A 17144-nucleotide genomic window follows, 5' to 3' on the forward strand; every position below is an offset into this window, starting at 1 on the left:
ATGCACTCATAAATTCTAAAATCTAGAGCAAATGGATAAATACCTAGACACACACAACCTACCAAGACTGAACCAAGAAGAAATACAAAACCTGAACAGATCAATAACAAAGAAGACACTCTTCAACAGAGCATCATGTGAGACAGTAAACTGGGTGCTGATCATTTGCAGATGGTGGGATGAAGGCAGAGCACTCATAAAATCAGTTGTGATTTGAGTCAGAGGCGAGAGCTTAGAGTCACACAGAGTAACACAAATAATTCACGAAGACTGCAAGATATTGAATAAGCTCTACCACACATTTTCTATCTATAAATTAAAACACATGCACACCTACACAAATGATACTCTATATTTTAAAGATATATAGCCAGCCCTCCATATCCATGGATTCTGCATCTGCTGTTTCATCCAACTGCATATTGAAAATATTTGAAAAGAAATAACACAACAATAAATATTAATAGAAATAAAAAAGAACTACTTACATCAAATTGAAATTGCATTAGGTATTATTAGTAATCTAAGTATGACTTAAAGTATACAGGAGAATGTGCAGAGGTTATATGCAAATAGTACATTTTATATAAGGGACTTGAGCATCCTCAAATTTTGGTCTTTGCACGGCCCTGGAAGAAATCCCCTGTGGATGCCAAGGGACAACTGTACATGTATTAATAGCATATCATTTAAATTCTTTAAACTGCATGCCTCTATGGATGCCGGGAAAATGTGAGGAATGGAAGGTAAAGAGGCAATTAAAATTACAATATATTAAAATCAGTGAAAGTGTCTTCTGTGGCTAAAGCTTTCAGTGTGTCATGAAATGAGGGCTATCAGTCACTCATTAATAAATTAAGAGACACCAAAGATCTGGTCCAAGCCAGAACATTGGGAAGAATAATGTTCTACAAACATCATCACATTTACAAGGTATTTGGATGATTAGATTATCTAGCCAAGGTTGAGCCATATGGAAACAATGTATATAAAGCTTAAAATGGGCCAAGCAGAGTGGCCGTATTTGCAATCCCAGAACTTTGGGAGGCCTGCCCAAGAAGATCACTTGAGCCCAGAGGTTTTAGATGAGCCTGGACAATATAGTAAGACCCCATGTCTACAAAAAAGTAGTCCAGCATGGTGGCACTCGCCTGTAGTCCCAGCTACTCTGGAGGCTGAACTGAGGATTGTTTGTGCCCAGGAGGTCAAGGCTACAGTGAGCTGAGATCACACCACTGCACTCTAGCCTGGGTGACAGAGCAAAATCCCGTCTCAAAAAGAAGAAAGAAAAGGAAAATATAAATATAAATATTATATTTATATTATATATATAAATATAAATATTATATTTATATCATATATATAAAAATATAAATATAATATTTATATTATATATATAAATATATATATAATATAAATATAATATTTATATAAATATAAATATTATATTTATAAATTTATATTTATTAATTTATATTTATAAATATAAATATTTATATTATATTTATATTTCAAAAAGAAGAGAGAAAAGGAAAATATAAATACCAAATTGGGGGGAAGAGAAAAAAGAAACACAAGCTAATTTTTCAAGCTGTCTTCCAAAATAAGGCATTTTCTTAAGGAAAATATGGAGAAAAAGTATATGTGCAGCCCTAAGTATGAGAGAGGAAATGTTATTAGAACCAAAAATTAAGTATTTCTAAGAAAATGTTACCTAGGACCTTAAAAAGATAAATTTAAGTTTCATTTAACATGAACTATTAAAGGAAATATAATCAAATAAATCTCAATTTGTAAGAGAAAATTTGAACAATCAACTATGGAGAGTTTAAATTAAAAAAAAATACCAAGAGATAATTATGGGCATTTTGACTAAACTTTATAAGAAAAACTAACTGCTATACTAATATTTTTGTCAGCTCGAGCATGGATGAGAACCTTCCCAATGCCTGTTAACATATTCACAGATTCCTACCACCAAAATGTAGCACCAAGCATTCTAAGAAGAAAACCGTGGATTCATCTCAACTATGGTTGCCACAAAAGTACATAATCCAATTGCTAATAACACATACAAATGATATATCATGAATAAGTCATATTTATGTAGGATTGCATGAGTATTTTAACAAGTGATGTATGAAATATCTACCCAAGTCCCTAATCTACTACATAAGAGTTTGGTTTCAACTAAAGTGTTGCATGTGTACATGCTTGGGTTTCAGAAGTGCTGACAACTTTGTGTTCTCAAGTGTTTACACTTAGTGATTACACACATCTCAAAACGGACTCAGGAAGAAGGGCCGGCGTTGCCAGTTTGGGCAGATGAGAATACAGGGCACCCAGTTCAACTTAAGTTTCTGATCAACAGTGAATTCCCTTTTTGTATAGGAAGTCACAGACATTGCACAGGACATGGTTATTCCAAAAATTATTCATTATTTACCAGATATTCAAGTCGAGCCTTGTATTTATCTGGCAACCCAACAGGGTGTCCACCATACGAGTGAGTATAAGAAATCAGGTAAGCAGTTCATGCATTTTGAAGGCCTCATCTGATTCTTGGAGAATCCTGGGGGCCCTGACATTAGAAGGGTTTGCAGTCTTGGGTGGGCCTTCTGCACAGACCTCCCGCAGAAAGGCCAGAGTCAGGGTGGCAGGACAGGGCCAGCCCTTAGGAACAAACCTGGCAGAGAGGCTGAGAAACCAGCCCCGATGCTGTTCCCTCTGGGAAAAGTCTGAAGTTGTCAGTGGAATAGAAAATGGCTTCCCAAGAACACCTTTAGACCATGGCAGTCCCACCAGTGAAAAGAAAGGGCCCTGGTCCCTGGAGAGGGATGAACACTGTCCGGAGCCCGGGAAAGAAACCGACACTCTCCAGGGCCGAGGATCCCACACTGCTCTGCTTCTAGGTCTCTGACCACTCGGGGAAGCTGGTTACTCCCCTACCAGGAACCTCAGGCAACAGCAGCGCTTGTTCCCATGCGGAGGAGGAGCAAGGTATTGACCCCAGGCACCGTGGCCCAAGCGAGGCTGGACTGGACGGCAGAGAAGCAGGCACGTGTGGAGCACCACACAGCACTCCCCTACGATGGGGCTGGACTGAACCTCAGCCCACTCTGGAGGGTTGCCGAGGCTGCGGTGAGCTTGCAGGTAACCACAGCAACAGGACCACCCAGCCACACTCCCGACAGGTTGATGCAAGCCTGCACAGTAACAGCCTGACAAAGAGGCACACGCCTGTTTCCAGAAGCTGGTCCAATGTTCATCTTAGTGGTGCATACACATCTGCTCTTTCCTATTGTGGTAAAAAATGATTCACAGTTACCAACTTAGCTATTTTAAGTGTGCAGTTCAGTAGTGTTAAGTATATTCATATTGTTGTAAAACACGTCTCTAGAATGTATTTTTATCTTGCAAAACTGAAACTTTGTACCCTTTAAACAGTAACTCCCCACTCCCTGCCCCCTAGTAACCTCTACTCTGCCTTTTGTCGCTGTGATGGTCTGTTCTAGAGATTTCCTGTAAGTGGAACCACACAGCATTCGTCCTGTTGTGACTGGCTTGTTTCACTTAGTAGAACCCCTCAAGGTTCATTCACGTGCAGCAGCTGGTGTCAGAACTCCCTTCCTTTTTGAGGCTAGATATTGTCCCATTGCACAGACACAGCACATTTTTATCCACTCACCAATTCATAGACACTTGGTGGCTTCCACTGTTGGCTGCTGTGAATCACACTGCTGTGAACGTGGTATACAAATATCCCTTTGAGTCCCTGCTTTCAATTCCCTTGGATATGCCCCCCGAGCTGAATTGCTGAGTCGTATGGAAGTCCCGCTTCTCTATTTTTAGAAAACTCCACATTATTTTCCATCACAGTGTGGGGGTTCTTCCAGGCACTGAGTATTTTTCTTCCAACTGCATCTGCATGAACTGTGGGAGAAAAACAAGCAGGAGATGGACTCAGGGACCTGCTTGACCCAGTTTCTGTTCCATATAATTTCTATTTATCCTGAAGAACTGTCATGTTTGTCTTTATTGAAATAACTGCTGTTAATAAATTCTGTCAGATTTTTGCTTTATAAAATATCTTTATTTTACATTTAATTTTGAGAGACATTGTTACTCTATGGAGAATTCTGGATTGGCAGTACTTTTTTTGCTTTCAGCACTTGAAAGATCTCATTCCATTGTCTTCTTCTTACATTGTTTCTCATGAGAAGTCAGCAGTTAACCTTATCTTTTCTTGGCTCTATAGCTATTTTTTTAGCATTTAGTTTTCAGAAATGTATCCATACATTTGTCTGATGCATTGTAGAGTCATTTTATTTGTGCTTATATTGCTAAGGGATTGTTGGACGTACTTTTCAATTTGTCAATTTGTATTTTAAGATTTTTCACCAAATTTGGGGGATTTTGACCATTATTTTTCAAAGTTTATCCTCTTTCAATCCTACTATTCTTTATTTTGGTGCTTGCTATTATTTCAAAGCCCCTGTGATTGTTTATTTTTCTCTCTTTATTCTCTCTGTGTCCTCATTTTAAAAAGCCTTATATTAACTTCCTGTCTGCCTGGTTGAAATATAAAGATCTCCTGGCACTTTGAGACCCCGGAAATCTATATTCACTTTCCATTTCCCAGGAAGGTCTCTGTTAGTGAAGTGGCACCATTGTCTGGGGTAATATCTGAGGTTCCTTGTCCCACAGCCACAGAAAACTAGGACATTGACACACCAGTGTGAGGTTAAGAGAGGAAGTTTAATAGGCAAAGAAAGAGAAACACGCTCTCTGCAGCAGAGAGAGGGGTCCTGGAGAAAATGGGTTTCAGTTCTGTGGTGAAATGCAGGATGTTTTATAGACAAGCTTGAGGAGGCAGGGCCTGATTTACATAGGGCACAAAAGATTGGTCAGACCAGGTGTGCCATTTGCATAGCATGCAAAGAAGCAGGCCACCTGATCTTAATCTTGTATTATGCAGACGGGTTCTCTCCCTGGCTGGTGCCATGTTGCCTGCTTTTTAAATGTACACATGATGACAAAGAAAAGGGAAGAGGGAGCCTTCATGTTGAATATACCTGGCTTCAACATGGTAGCCTTTTTCTATTGGCACAGCTGCTAGCATTCCCCCATACAAGCTTCCAGCTGGCTTGTCAATGTCTGCAGCTTGGTTTTACAGGCTGCTCTTCGTTAGAAAAGAAATTATTTGGAGGCTGCTTTTTATTAAATGGGAAGCTTTGCCGAGGACTCCTTTACCCTCATTATCTACCTGAATAATTTCTTTAGCTCCTGTATCACTGGGTTATACAAAGTTTTACCTTTGGCATGTTCAGCTTGGCATTCAGCCATTCAAAAAATCAGTTCAGATTCTCACTCCCTCTCTCCAGAACCGCCTCCTCTAGGGAACCTTGCCCCACAAACTCAAGGCACCTCAGGATCATTTGGTTTGTGAGTTTTAAGTTTGTTACAATTGACCAACCCCTGAAGTTTACACTCAAATAGTCAATTTTCTTATCCATATTTCTACTTGAATAGCTACTAGATATCCCAATCAAAATGTCTGTGATGCTGAAACACTAGGCGGATGCGGCCAGTTGCTGAGTATGTCTCCTACCATCAGCTGTTCTTGACCTGTGGGGAAAGATACACATGAGCTGGGCTCAGGGACCCAGGGTGAGGCCGACCTGAGCTACACTCCACTGCCTGACCTCTGCAGGCCCCTGCTCTGCCTGGCGGGCACAGCTCTAAACTCCACCGCCTGACCTCGGTAGGCCCCTGCTCTGCCTGGCGGGCACAGCTCTAAACTCCACCGCCTGACCTCGGTAGGCCCCTGCTCTGCCTGGCGGGCACAGCTCTAAATTCCACCGCCTGAACTCGGCAGGCCCCTGCTCTGCCTGGCGGGCACAGCTCTAAATTCCACCGCCTGAACTCGGTAGGCCCCTGCTCTGCCTGGCGGGCACAGCTCTAAACTCCACCGCCTGACCTCGGTAGGCACCTGCTCTGCCTGGTGGGCACAGTGACATTTCAGATTTCCCTCAGTTAGTGCCAGTTCAGGACCAGTGTGCAGGAATTCCTGAGATGTCTAATTTCTTTTTCCCCAAAGCCCTGTTAAAGGTTATATGCCCATTTGGGGAAGGCTGAGAGGCAGACTATCAGTACAAATCTTTAGCAGCACAGGAGAATCCTTCCTCAAGGAGACTCTGCTCTTAAAATTCTCATGTACAATGTTCCCATCTCAGTTTTCCCATCTTAGAGACTGAGAGATTCTAGCAAGATCCAGGTCCTCTCTCTTTCTTCAGAAGAGAGCTAAATTCTGTATTCTCACCTCCATTTTATCTGGATGGGTCCATGTGCTGATATCTGGCCTATAAACCTAGGTACGAGCTTCACGCTGACACATGACCCATCCTGCACAATCACTGTACTCTTGGTCTCCCTCCTCGGCCTCACTGAGGAGCTTCCCACACACACTGAGGAGCTTCCCACACACACTGAGGAGCTTCCCGCCCACACTGCAGAGCTTCATACACACACTGAGGAGCTTCACCCCCACACTTAGGAGCTTCCCCCTAACACTGAGGAGCTTCACACAGAAACTGAGGAGCTTCCCGCCCACGCTGAGGAGCTTCCCATTCACATGAATGAGCTTCAAGTACACACTGAGGAGCTTCACGCACACCAGAGTAGCTTCACACACACACTGAGGGGCTTCCTGCCCACACTGAGGAGCTTCACACACACACTGAGGAGCTTCCCTTCCACACTGAGCAGCTTCCCATCCACACTGAGGAGCTTCCTGTCCATACTGAGGAGCTTCACACACACACACCGAGGAGCTTCCTGCCCACATGGAGGAGCTTCACGCAACACTAAGGAGCTTCACACACTCACTGAGGAGCTTGCCGCAAACACTGAAGAGCTTCCCACTCCCACTGAGGATCTTCACACACACACTGAGGAACTTCACACTTACACTGAGGAGCATCCTGCCAACAGTGAGGAGTTCCACACACCACTGAGGAGCTTCCCCCCCACATTGAGAAGCTTCACACACACAATGTGGAGCTTCCCCTCCACACTGAGGAGCTTCCTCCCGACACTGAGGAGATTCACCCACACACTCAGGAGCTTCCCCTCCACACTGAGGAGCTTCCCACCCACACTAAGGAGCTTCCCGCCCACACCGAGGATCTTCCCACAAACACTGAGGAGCTCCACACACACACACTGAGGAGCTTCCCCCCGACACTTAGGAGCTTTCCCCTGACACTGAGGAGCTTTCCCCCACACTGAGGAGCTTCACACACACACTGAGAAACTTCTTGCCCACAGTGAGGAGCTTCCCACACACACTGAGGAGCTTCACACACACACTGAGGAGCTTCACCCCACACTGAGGAGCTTTACCCCACACTGAGGAGCTTCCCACAGACACTGAGGAGCTCCTCGCCCACAGTGAGGAGCTTCACACACACACTGAGGAGCTTCACACACAAAATGAGGAGCTTCATTCACGCACTGAGCAGCTTCCTGCCCACAATGAGGAGCTTCACCCCACAGTGAGTCGCTTCTCACACACACTGAGGAGCTTCACACACACTGAACAGCTTCACCCCACAGTGAGGAGCTTCACACACACACTGAGGTGCTTCCCGTCCACACTTTGGAGCTTCCCACTTATACTGAGGAGCTTCACTCACACACTGAGGAGCTTCAAACACACACTGAGGAGCTTCTCGCCCACAGTGAGGAGCTTCACACACACACTGAGGTGCTTCACACACACATTGAAGAACTTCACACCCACACTGAGGAGCTTCCCCATCTACACTGAGGAGCTTCCCCATCTACACTGAGGAGTTTCAGAGAAACACTGAGGACCTTCCCACCCACACTGAGGAGCTTCACACAGACACTGAGAAGCTCCCCCTGGGCACTGAGGAGCTTCCCCCCTACACTGAAAAGCTTCACACACACTGAGGAGCTTCACCCCACAGTGAGGACCTTCTCACCTCACTGAAGAGGTTCACACACACACTGATGAGTTTCACACACACACTGAGGAGCTTCCTTCCACACTGAGGAGTTTCACACACATGACCCACCGTGAATGATCACTGTGCTCTGTGTCCCCCTCCTCGGCCTCACTGAGGACTCTCCACAGCTGTCCAGGATCTGTTTTGTGAAATTATTCCGGATACCTGAGCCACAGTCAGGTGAGACACTTGGCTAGAATCTTTCGTGGTTTACTTTAATTGAGTTATGGATACAGTTTCCTTATTTTAAGCAACTGGGATTTAGTGGCTTGTGTATTACCATAGCCTTGCGGATGCATCCTGACTAATAAGCTCATGAATCCCCCTTTCCTGTCACCAGTCGGAAGTGCCAGCACCACCGTGACGCCTCTCTCTTGCCTCCACCTCAAATCTGTCAGTGATTTGAAGTGCTAACCTTATTCCATATATGGATGCTCGCCCTTCTCCACGTCTGCACATCCGGCACTCAGGTCCCAGCAGAGTCGCTCCATCTAGGCTGTGCCTGGGCTGTGTCTGAGATATTGCAGGAGCCTCCTACATGGACTTTCTCTGTCCTCCTGTCCCCTGTGCCATGTTTTACCCCAGATTAGTCCCTTGAAAGCATAAGTCAGAACATAAGCCCCCACTTAGTTCCAAACCTCCAGTGGCTCCTCATCTTCTCAGGATGGAAGCAGAATACTCCACAGGGTCCCCAGCCCAGCAGTCCGGCCCCCACACTGCCCGCCTGCCCTCTCTGTCTGAGCCCACCTGGGGGGTCTCTGTTCCTCACCCGGCACCACCTCCAAGACTTTGCACATGCCTTGCCTCTGCCTGAAACACTCTTCTTCCAGGCAGTTCAGTGCCTGATTTCCTCATCTCCTTCAAGACGTCCCCAGGTCACTTGTCACCCTCTCAGTGGGACCATCCCTGACACCTGTTCACAGTTTCAGCCCCAAACTGCCAGGCCACTGCATTTCCTCTCTCAGCTTTAGGTCTGTGCAGAGCATGTTCTTCTGGTGACTGCACAAACGGTGTCTGTCTCTGCCTCACTCCTCCCACTTAGCATTTAGGAACCATCAGGACAGAGAGTTTTGTTCCTTCTCTCTCGGATTCATTTGTAGTACCTAGAGAGTCTGCTTTTCTTAATTTAGTTGTTTTATGTTCTGAAAAGGCATTTTTTATGTTTTTAAAAACTTAGTATTTAGAACCAGAAAAAGGCATGCATTCAAATCTTGCTTAAACTTAGTCAATCATTATATTGTATATCATATGCTACTCAATTTCTGTTGAATGAATAATAGTGTATTAATATCAATATATATCTTATATACCTTAAAAAGTTTTAAGTATTAAATAGGATAATGTCTATGAAAATGTGTAACACAAAGTGAACATAAAATAAGTGCTAGTTTCCTCAACTGTTTTTGTTAGAAATTAATTTTTCATTTATCCACAATCCTTTTCCAGTTCCTGATACAGACCTAAATACTACAGATATTTTCTTTAATAAGGTATATCCAGGTAGATGGTCAATTTAGAATAGAAAAAATTTGAGACTATTAATTTTAACATCTTGTTGAAGTTTATATTAGTAAAACATAAAATGTTTTCATGATTAGAGCTCATGCAAGATTCTCTGCCACTGTAGTCAAAAGTGTACTGTGGACGCAGAGCTAGCCTACACTTTCTTGCCACTTGTGGAGGAAAATGTGCACAAAATACGAGTTTAGGGGTTTATCTTTAAACAAACATGACTGAAAGAAGCCAAATTAGAGGGTTTATTTTTAGATTTTGGCATTAAAAACTTGTCATTTCCAGCTAGATTACAGATCGCATTGTTGACTCAGGTTGAAATAGATCAGTGATGACTGTAGAAGTTATTAGGGGAAGTCAGCTATGCATGCAGACATCCTGATGAGAAGCCAGACCCCTGAGAAATTGCTGTGGGGCCAGCGACCAGGTCATGCCTGGAGAGAATCTTGGATTAACGATCTGTCACTTTCTGTAAACACATATCTCAAACCGCACGAACCCACGAGTACTGCATCAAAATTGTGTTAAACAGGGAATGAATTTCATGTTTGTGGATATGATATCTAAAAATAGCAAGAAGCCAGTTCAGAAAGTACCACCACTCCACTCTCCCCACCAGTGTTCTGACCTCATTGACAGAATATTTTCCCTATTAGATTCCTGTCACTTCACATAAGACCAGAAAATTCACAGGGATGGGAACGTAAGCTGAGAACACTGAATTTCCTGGGTCTGTGTAGCTAGCCTGTCCTGCCTGGGGGGCGACCAGAAGCCTAAGGGGGACACTTAGGGGTGCTTTTCCAGGTGGGCTCAGCATCTCAGTGCCTCCCTCTTCCTTCTGGGGTCTGAGGGCTCACAGGAGGCAGAGCCCATTTCTCACTGATACACGGTGGCTTTAGAGCACAGGTAGTTTGGCACTGGATTCCAGATTACTTTGGAAAACAGCCAGAATTGGGATGATTTTCTGCAGGTAGACACACAAGGCCATATACTAAGAGGGAGAGCCAGTCACACTCCAGCGCCCAGGACAGTGCTGATGGAAGGTGAAGGGGGCCACAGTTTTACCATCCTTGCACGTTCTGAGCCTGAGCACGTTCTGAGCACATTCTGAGCCTGGGTTCACGAACACTTTCTGAGCCTGGGTTCATGAGCATGTTCTGAGCCTGAGCACATTCTGAGCATATTCTGAGCCTGGGTTCACAGGCACGTTCTGAGCCTGGGTTCATGAGCATGTTCTGAACCTGAGCACATTCCAAGCATGTTCTGAGCCCGGCAAGGGTTCCTGGAGGTGGAGGGTGAGCAGGCCACATATCGAGCTGACAGAGGCTGGCACTCCCCAGCCTCCTGTGCTGCCCTCTTGACCCCGGGGTGAGACTGAGGGTCTCCTCTGCTGACCCTCACACCTCACACTGGCCCAGGCAGAGGGACTGAGGAAGAGGAGGTGCTCTCCAGACACAATTGCAGGTAAACTCTCTCCCGGAGCAGCCCTGGCCACCATGTTGGGCACCATGGGGACCACCAGCTTGGCAAATTGATCAGACAGTTTCACAACAGACAGCACTAAAAATCCACCAAATAGGGGCTTCGAGCCAGTGAGGGGAAGACTTTCACTGAATCCAGCAACGCACAGACCTGCTTCAGGGGCCTGGCGTTCTGTGTTTAACGAACAGACGTGGGAGTTCCCAGCCGCGGGAGCTCCCAGCCGCCATCTGCAGAGATGAAGGCAGTCACAGCCTGCAGGCTCCTGCTCTGAGAGGCCAGGGAGATCCCGGCAGTGTCTCCAAGCACGGCGGAGTGGGCTCAGGAAAAATCCCCTGCCAGGGCACCACGTCCAGGTCCCCTGGACCGGGCCAGTTTCTCTGGAGGGTAAATGACAAACCTGTTATTCACAACGGCTCAGACTGAGTTAATTAAGGAAAGGAACGGAGAAACCTCATAGAAGGCAGAGCCTGTTAAAATCCAGGAAGAATCACTTTTACAACTTTTCAGATTAATATTGAAATAAAGGTATCAAGAAAATATCAAAGAGAATATGCGGTCCCCTAAGAAAATATGCTTAGGTTCTCAAATGTCCACAGACCTCATTTGAAAAGTAAGTTTCCACACCCTGAATGTCTCACATCACAAAAACCCTCCCAGCTCCAGTGACTACATTTGCTCAAAGGAATCTTCCAAAAGTACATGTGTGCCCAGTGGACAGGTGGACCCCACGCTATGCCAGGCACCAGGCAGGCAGCGGAGGCCAGGGCATGGTCTCACCTCACAGACGAAACTGGCTTGCACAGGGTCTGTGAAGCTCTGTGGTGGGGATGTCCCCCAGCGTCCTGCCTTCCTTTATGATGTACTGGAGCAGAGATGAGCTGGTGACCAAGATTTCAGCTTGTCTTTGAGAAATCTTAATTTCCCTTCATTCTGGAAAGATATTTTTGTTGAGCAGATGTGTAGGTTGGCAGGTTTTGTTTTTTCCTGAGGGTATTTCGAAGATGCTGCTGCACCATACTTGGCTCCCACAATGCCCAGGGACCCTGTCGTTCTTGTTTCTGGGGGTGCAATGTGTCCCCCCAACCAACCGACTGCTCTTATGATTTTCCCTTTATAACTGGACTCAGGCAATTTTATTTATTATGATGTAACTTTGTATACTATTTTTTCTTTCAGCTTGGATTTAATTAACCCATATGCATTTGTGGGTTTTTTTTTTAATCCTATTTGGAAATCTTTGCTGCTTATTTTTTGCATGTTTTCATCCCTGCCTCTCTACTTCCTCCTTGGGGGACTCATCTCACACACAGTAGGAGCCTGCGCTTCTCTCAGAGCTCACCAGGGCCCTGTTCATGGTCTTTCATTTTTCATTTTTTTCAGTATTTTTCTCTCTGTGTTTCATTTGGACTGGTTTAGTTTGCCATGTCTTTAAATTTACTAAGCTTTTCTTCTGCAGTATCTAATCTTGTATTCATCACATACAGGAGCTTTTTAACCTCAGACATTTCAGTTTTCTACAAGTTTGATTTGGGTTTTGAAAAATATAGTCTATGTCCCTTCCTAACACATCCGTGCTTTTCCCAACTTCCTGAACAAACATAACACTTTTCACAGCTGCTTTTATTGTCCCGATCTAGTCATTCTGCTGCAGGTGGCATTTCTGCACCTGTTGCTGTTCATTGATGTCATTGTCATTTTACGTTGTATTTTTCTGTTTCTTTGAACATTGCTGAAAACTTTTTATTAGACACCAAATTGTAAATTTCACTTTGGTTGTGTCTTAAATTATTTTTTAATTCCTGTAAATATATTTCAGCTTTGTACTGAGACACAGATACTTGGACACACTTTGTGTTTCTGATGCTGAATTACATGTTCTATAAAGAGGGAGCAGAGTAACTTATTTTGCCTCTGTTTTGAAGCAATCCTGCTTTGATGACTTGAGTAAAGTTCCCGTGAATCACAAAGGCTTTCTCCCCACCCGGCTGGTGACATTAGAGACTGTTTTCAACACGTGACCTGCAAATACTGTCCCCCTTAGTAAATTTGGAGGACACGTTCCCAAACCAGGCACGTATATGACGGTTAAACCCCACATTTAGCCTCAGGAGGCCCTCGGCAGCCCCTACTCTCTCCTCCGTGCAGTTCCCTCTCTAGGACCCCCAGGAAACCCCACTCTCTACTCTCTGTAGCCTTCTCTGGGACACCCAGCAGCCCCTAGGCTGTGTCCTGTGCAGGCTTCCTGCCTGGGCTCCATGTCCTGTCACTCTGGGCGTCTGCTCTCTGCAGCACCAGGTCCCTTCCTGACCCTGCTCTGCTGTGACCTAGAAGCTCCCCACCCCTCCAGCCCCCATGGTACAAACATGGGACATGTGTTATTCACTTGGAGTTTCACTTCTTCCAGGCACCTCTCTTCTTCACTTCCTGATATCTAATATTGAAATTCTTTCTTTCTTTGTTTTTCTGTCTGGTGGTTCTATGCTTCCAAGAAGGGGATGTGTTTGATTTGTTGCCCTATCTCGTTGTTCAGCAGAAAATACTAATTACTCATGGATGTCTGGAGAGAACAGAAAAGGGACAGAGGCTCCCAGCAGGGAAAATATAACACTGGGAATACACAGGGTAAGTGGGGCTAGATGGATCAATCCAGATCGAGAACCGGGGAAATTTGGGGACCCAGGGTGGAGTCTCAGGTCAGTGATGTGTGAGCTCCACACACCTAGAACCCACCCCAGCAAAATTCCCGCCGAATCCTTGGGCACTGGGGCCTGTGTGGCCTCCCTGTTGACCGCACGGCAGGCATGTAGTCCCAGGGCTGCTGGCAGGATCAGCGCAGTCCTGCAGGCCCACTGGGGAGGACAGGAAGTCTGTGCCTGGCTTCTCCTGAACTTTGTGCCCTGCACCCTCCCCTGTGCTGATCTTAATCTGTAGCTTTTCACTGCGATAACCACAGCCCTGACTGTGAGAGCTGCTGAGTCTTGGGGATCCCTCCAGGAATTCATCCTGGGTGGTCCTGGGAACCCTGACTCTTTTCACATCCTTGAAATCAGAATGCATTTCATAATAAGCATAGGTTCTCCAGGACATCATCCTGGGGTTGTCCTGGGGATCCTGACACACAGATTGACATGCAGTTACTTCAGTTGCACTATTCGGCAAATTAACATTGCTCAGCTGATTGAAATGATTTTAAATATATATTTTAAATTAATATTGGATTTTTTAAATTGTAAAATAAATTTTCACTTAACTAAAGATTTTTTAAATTACCAAAATGAACAGAATGATCTGAAAATACAGAAATAAAAACTGTCTAATACCAAAGCTGGAGCACTATACTACAAAGACAGAGAATAAAACATAACATACACTTGGGGTGTGGGCCCTTTGGTCTTCTGATCATTGAAGGAGTTGGCATGAGTTCAGGAAGTTCTGCCCCACGCAGGCCCCCGAGGAAAAGGTTCAGTCTTTAAGGGAATGGCAGTGAATCCATAAATCACTGTGGGAGACATGTGCCTTAGCAATGTGGCACCGTCTATTGATAAACAAGTCACATCCCGTATGCACGGTCAGCAAGCTCTCAAGTCTTCAGGGAAGAAGGCAGCCATGGTTTTCATCTGGATTTGTTCTTAGTCACCTGAGGCTTTTCGCGCTATTGTAAATCACATCTAATCTGTTTCTGTTGTTTGTTGCTAGTGTGAAAATACAGTGGCTGAGACTTTAGCAGCAATGCTGTATTCACAGGCTAATTCTCATCCCCTAGAGGAGTTTGTATGAGATTAGCATTATTTCTTCTTTAAATTTTGAATTATTTACCAGTAAATGATTTGGGCTAGGAAACTTTATGTGTGTGTATGTTTACCCTACATTTATTTGGTAGATATTGTACTCTACAATTTTTGATTTCTTATTGTTATAGTTTCTATCAGTTGTGTTTTTCAGTGAGTTTACCCATTTCATCTAACTTTCCACATTCACTGTCATAGAGTATCCCCAGTATCTTCTTGTTACCTTTTCATGCATATGCAGCCTGTGGTGACGTCTCCCATCTCACGGTTTATTTCATTAACTTCAGTTTTCTCTATCTCCCTTTTATAAAATCTAATCTTGCTGGAGGTTAACTGGCCTGTCATAAAATAGCTGAATATTGAAGGTTTTCTTATGATGTTCCATGTATCAAACATTTTAGTTGACATACACTAATAATTATTTTTTCTAAGCAATTTTGAGTCATTATATAAAACAGATATAGCAAAATACATTTTTATTAAAATAAACGTACCCAATCATTAATAAATTAAAATTATAAAATAAAAAATTTAATTTCCTCAGAATCATCAACTGAATGCTATAATCTACTAAACACTTTAATGATACACTGATTCTTTTATTATAAACCAACTAAAATAAAGCAGACTATACATTTCTTAAACACTAGTAAATACTTTGATTTAATTTTTTTATGGTAGGACCTTTAGAATTTCATATTTCATCATAAAAATTCCCTTAGGACAAAAGTTGTTTTATTTTGTCAGACTTAATTTCATGTGTTATAAAGGAAATTACACAAAAGCAGCCTGCTAAGTGCTACTTTTTATGAGCAGGATTGAATCTATATAAAGCATCAGAAGCTGTGATTGTGTCTTTATCATTAAAACACTCCATTTCTTGAAAATCTTAATTCTCACTCTTTACACCAATATTCTGCACTAAGAATTCATTGAACTCCATTAAACTTCAGTTTCCCTGTGATTTTTCTTACTGAAATAGAAACTATACAAAAAGCTAATTGATTTTTTCAACTTTCTTTATTCAGATATCAGTCAGTGATAAAAATGAATACTGAGATTTGACCTATTATACTAATAATTAATAGGGTATTTCAGTCCAATAGACACAGAGCTCAACAATGCAATTATTGTAATTTTATAAGTTGCAACCTTTAACTGTAGGTTTATTATTATAATATTTGTCATTCAAAGTGACCACATTTGTGTGCAATTTACTTGTTTGTTTTTGTTATTGCTTAGCCTTACTATTTTTAAGAGAAAAAAATGATTTAACTAAAACTGGTTTCCATTTACATTAAAAAATCAGAGCAAATTTTCTCTTTGTGTAGCTGCCTCCCTGTGAAGGGCCTCCTTCAGATGCTGGAGTCAAATAAAGTGTGTTCACATAAGTGGCTGGCTTCTCGCCTTCCACATCTTGGTGAAACGTGCATCCTGCAGAGGCTTCTCCCAAGGCTGAGCTGTAGGCCACAGACGAGTGGTGCCTAGCGATACTGAGGGACCTTCTCCATGTATGCAGCTGAAATAAAGGGCAGGGGGAACCTGGGCCCGTCTGCAGATGTGGACGTCGTGGCTTCCCCGTGAGTCTCAGTGCATCTGTGTCTTCCTGCGGAATATGTTGTTTGCATCAGTATTTTATTAATGAGCCTGCCCAAGTCTAACTTGGTGTTTTTTCCAGGAACTTTCCTGTCCATGGAAGGAGTTAAGTAAGAGTCCGGTTGAATCCCAGAGCTATTACCAGTCCTCACAATGCTGCACTGCAAGGAATGCATTTGTGTATGTTTGGATGGCAAGTGCTAGAATGTCTTCATCTCCATAACGGCACCTAACAGAAAAGACAAACAGTTAATAATGGATAACTACATGTACATATAAATAAATTTAAAATAAATATTCATAACTTTTTTTGTAATACCAAATTTAAGTAGCAGACTGGGTTCGGTTATGATAATTCTGCTGATCCTAATATCTTACAATTATACATGCCTTCACAGATATCAACATTTTCAATACCTTCAGGTGAACCAGCATCTGTTCACCTCCTTTTTTCCTTTTTTTCCGTTAAAAACATTTGTAATTTAATTTTTGTATTTAAAAAACTTCCAAATCACAAAAAATTTACAAAAATTTGTTAGAAATTCTTGTTTACCATTCACCTAGCTCCCAAAACATTACATTTTTCCGTACCCATAGTAGAATTATCAAAATGATCAAAAGCAGAAAATTATCATCAGTGCAGCGCTGTTAACCAGTGTGAAGCCTTAACTGGAATTCCACCAAACGGCCCACTCAGGCCTTCCTTCACAGGGTCTAATTTGGCTTATCAGAT

General features: G+C 43.4%; 1 protein-coding gene across 1 annotated transcript in view; it reads left to right on the forward strand.

Annotated features, from left to right (window-relative positions):
* LOC129057792 (uncharacterized) overlaps positions 1–16666 on the forward strand; it is a 53276-nt gene extending 36610 nt beyond the window's left edge. The window contains exon 2 of the mRNA XM_054548458.1: positions 16494–16666. Coding sequence (XP_054404433.1) covers positions 16494–16634 — 141 coding nt within the window. The 3' untranslated portion in view covers positions 16635–16666. The remainder of the gene's footprint in view (positions 1–16493) is intronic.
* The last annotated feature ends 478 nt before the right edge of the window (positions 16667–17144 follow it).

Source organism: Pongo abelii, chromosome 12 (assembly GCF_028885655.2).
Source record: "Pongo abelii isolate AG06213 chromosome 12, NHGRI_mPonAbe1-v2.0_pri, whole genome shotgun sequence".
Classification (NCBI taxonomy): Eukaryota; Metazoa; Chordata; class Mammalia; order Primates; family Hominidae; genus Pongo; species Pongo abelii.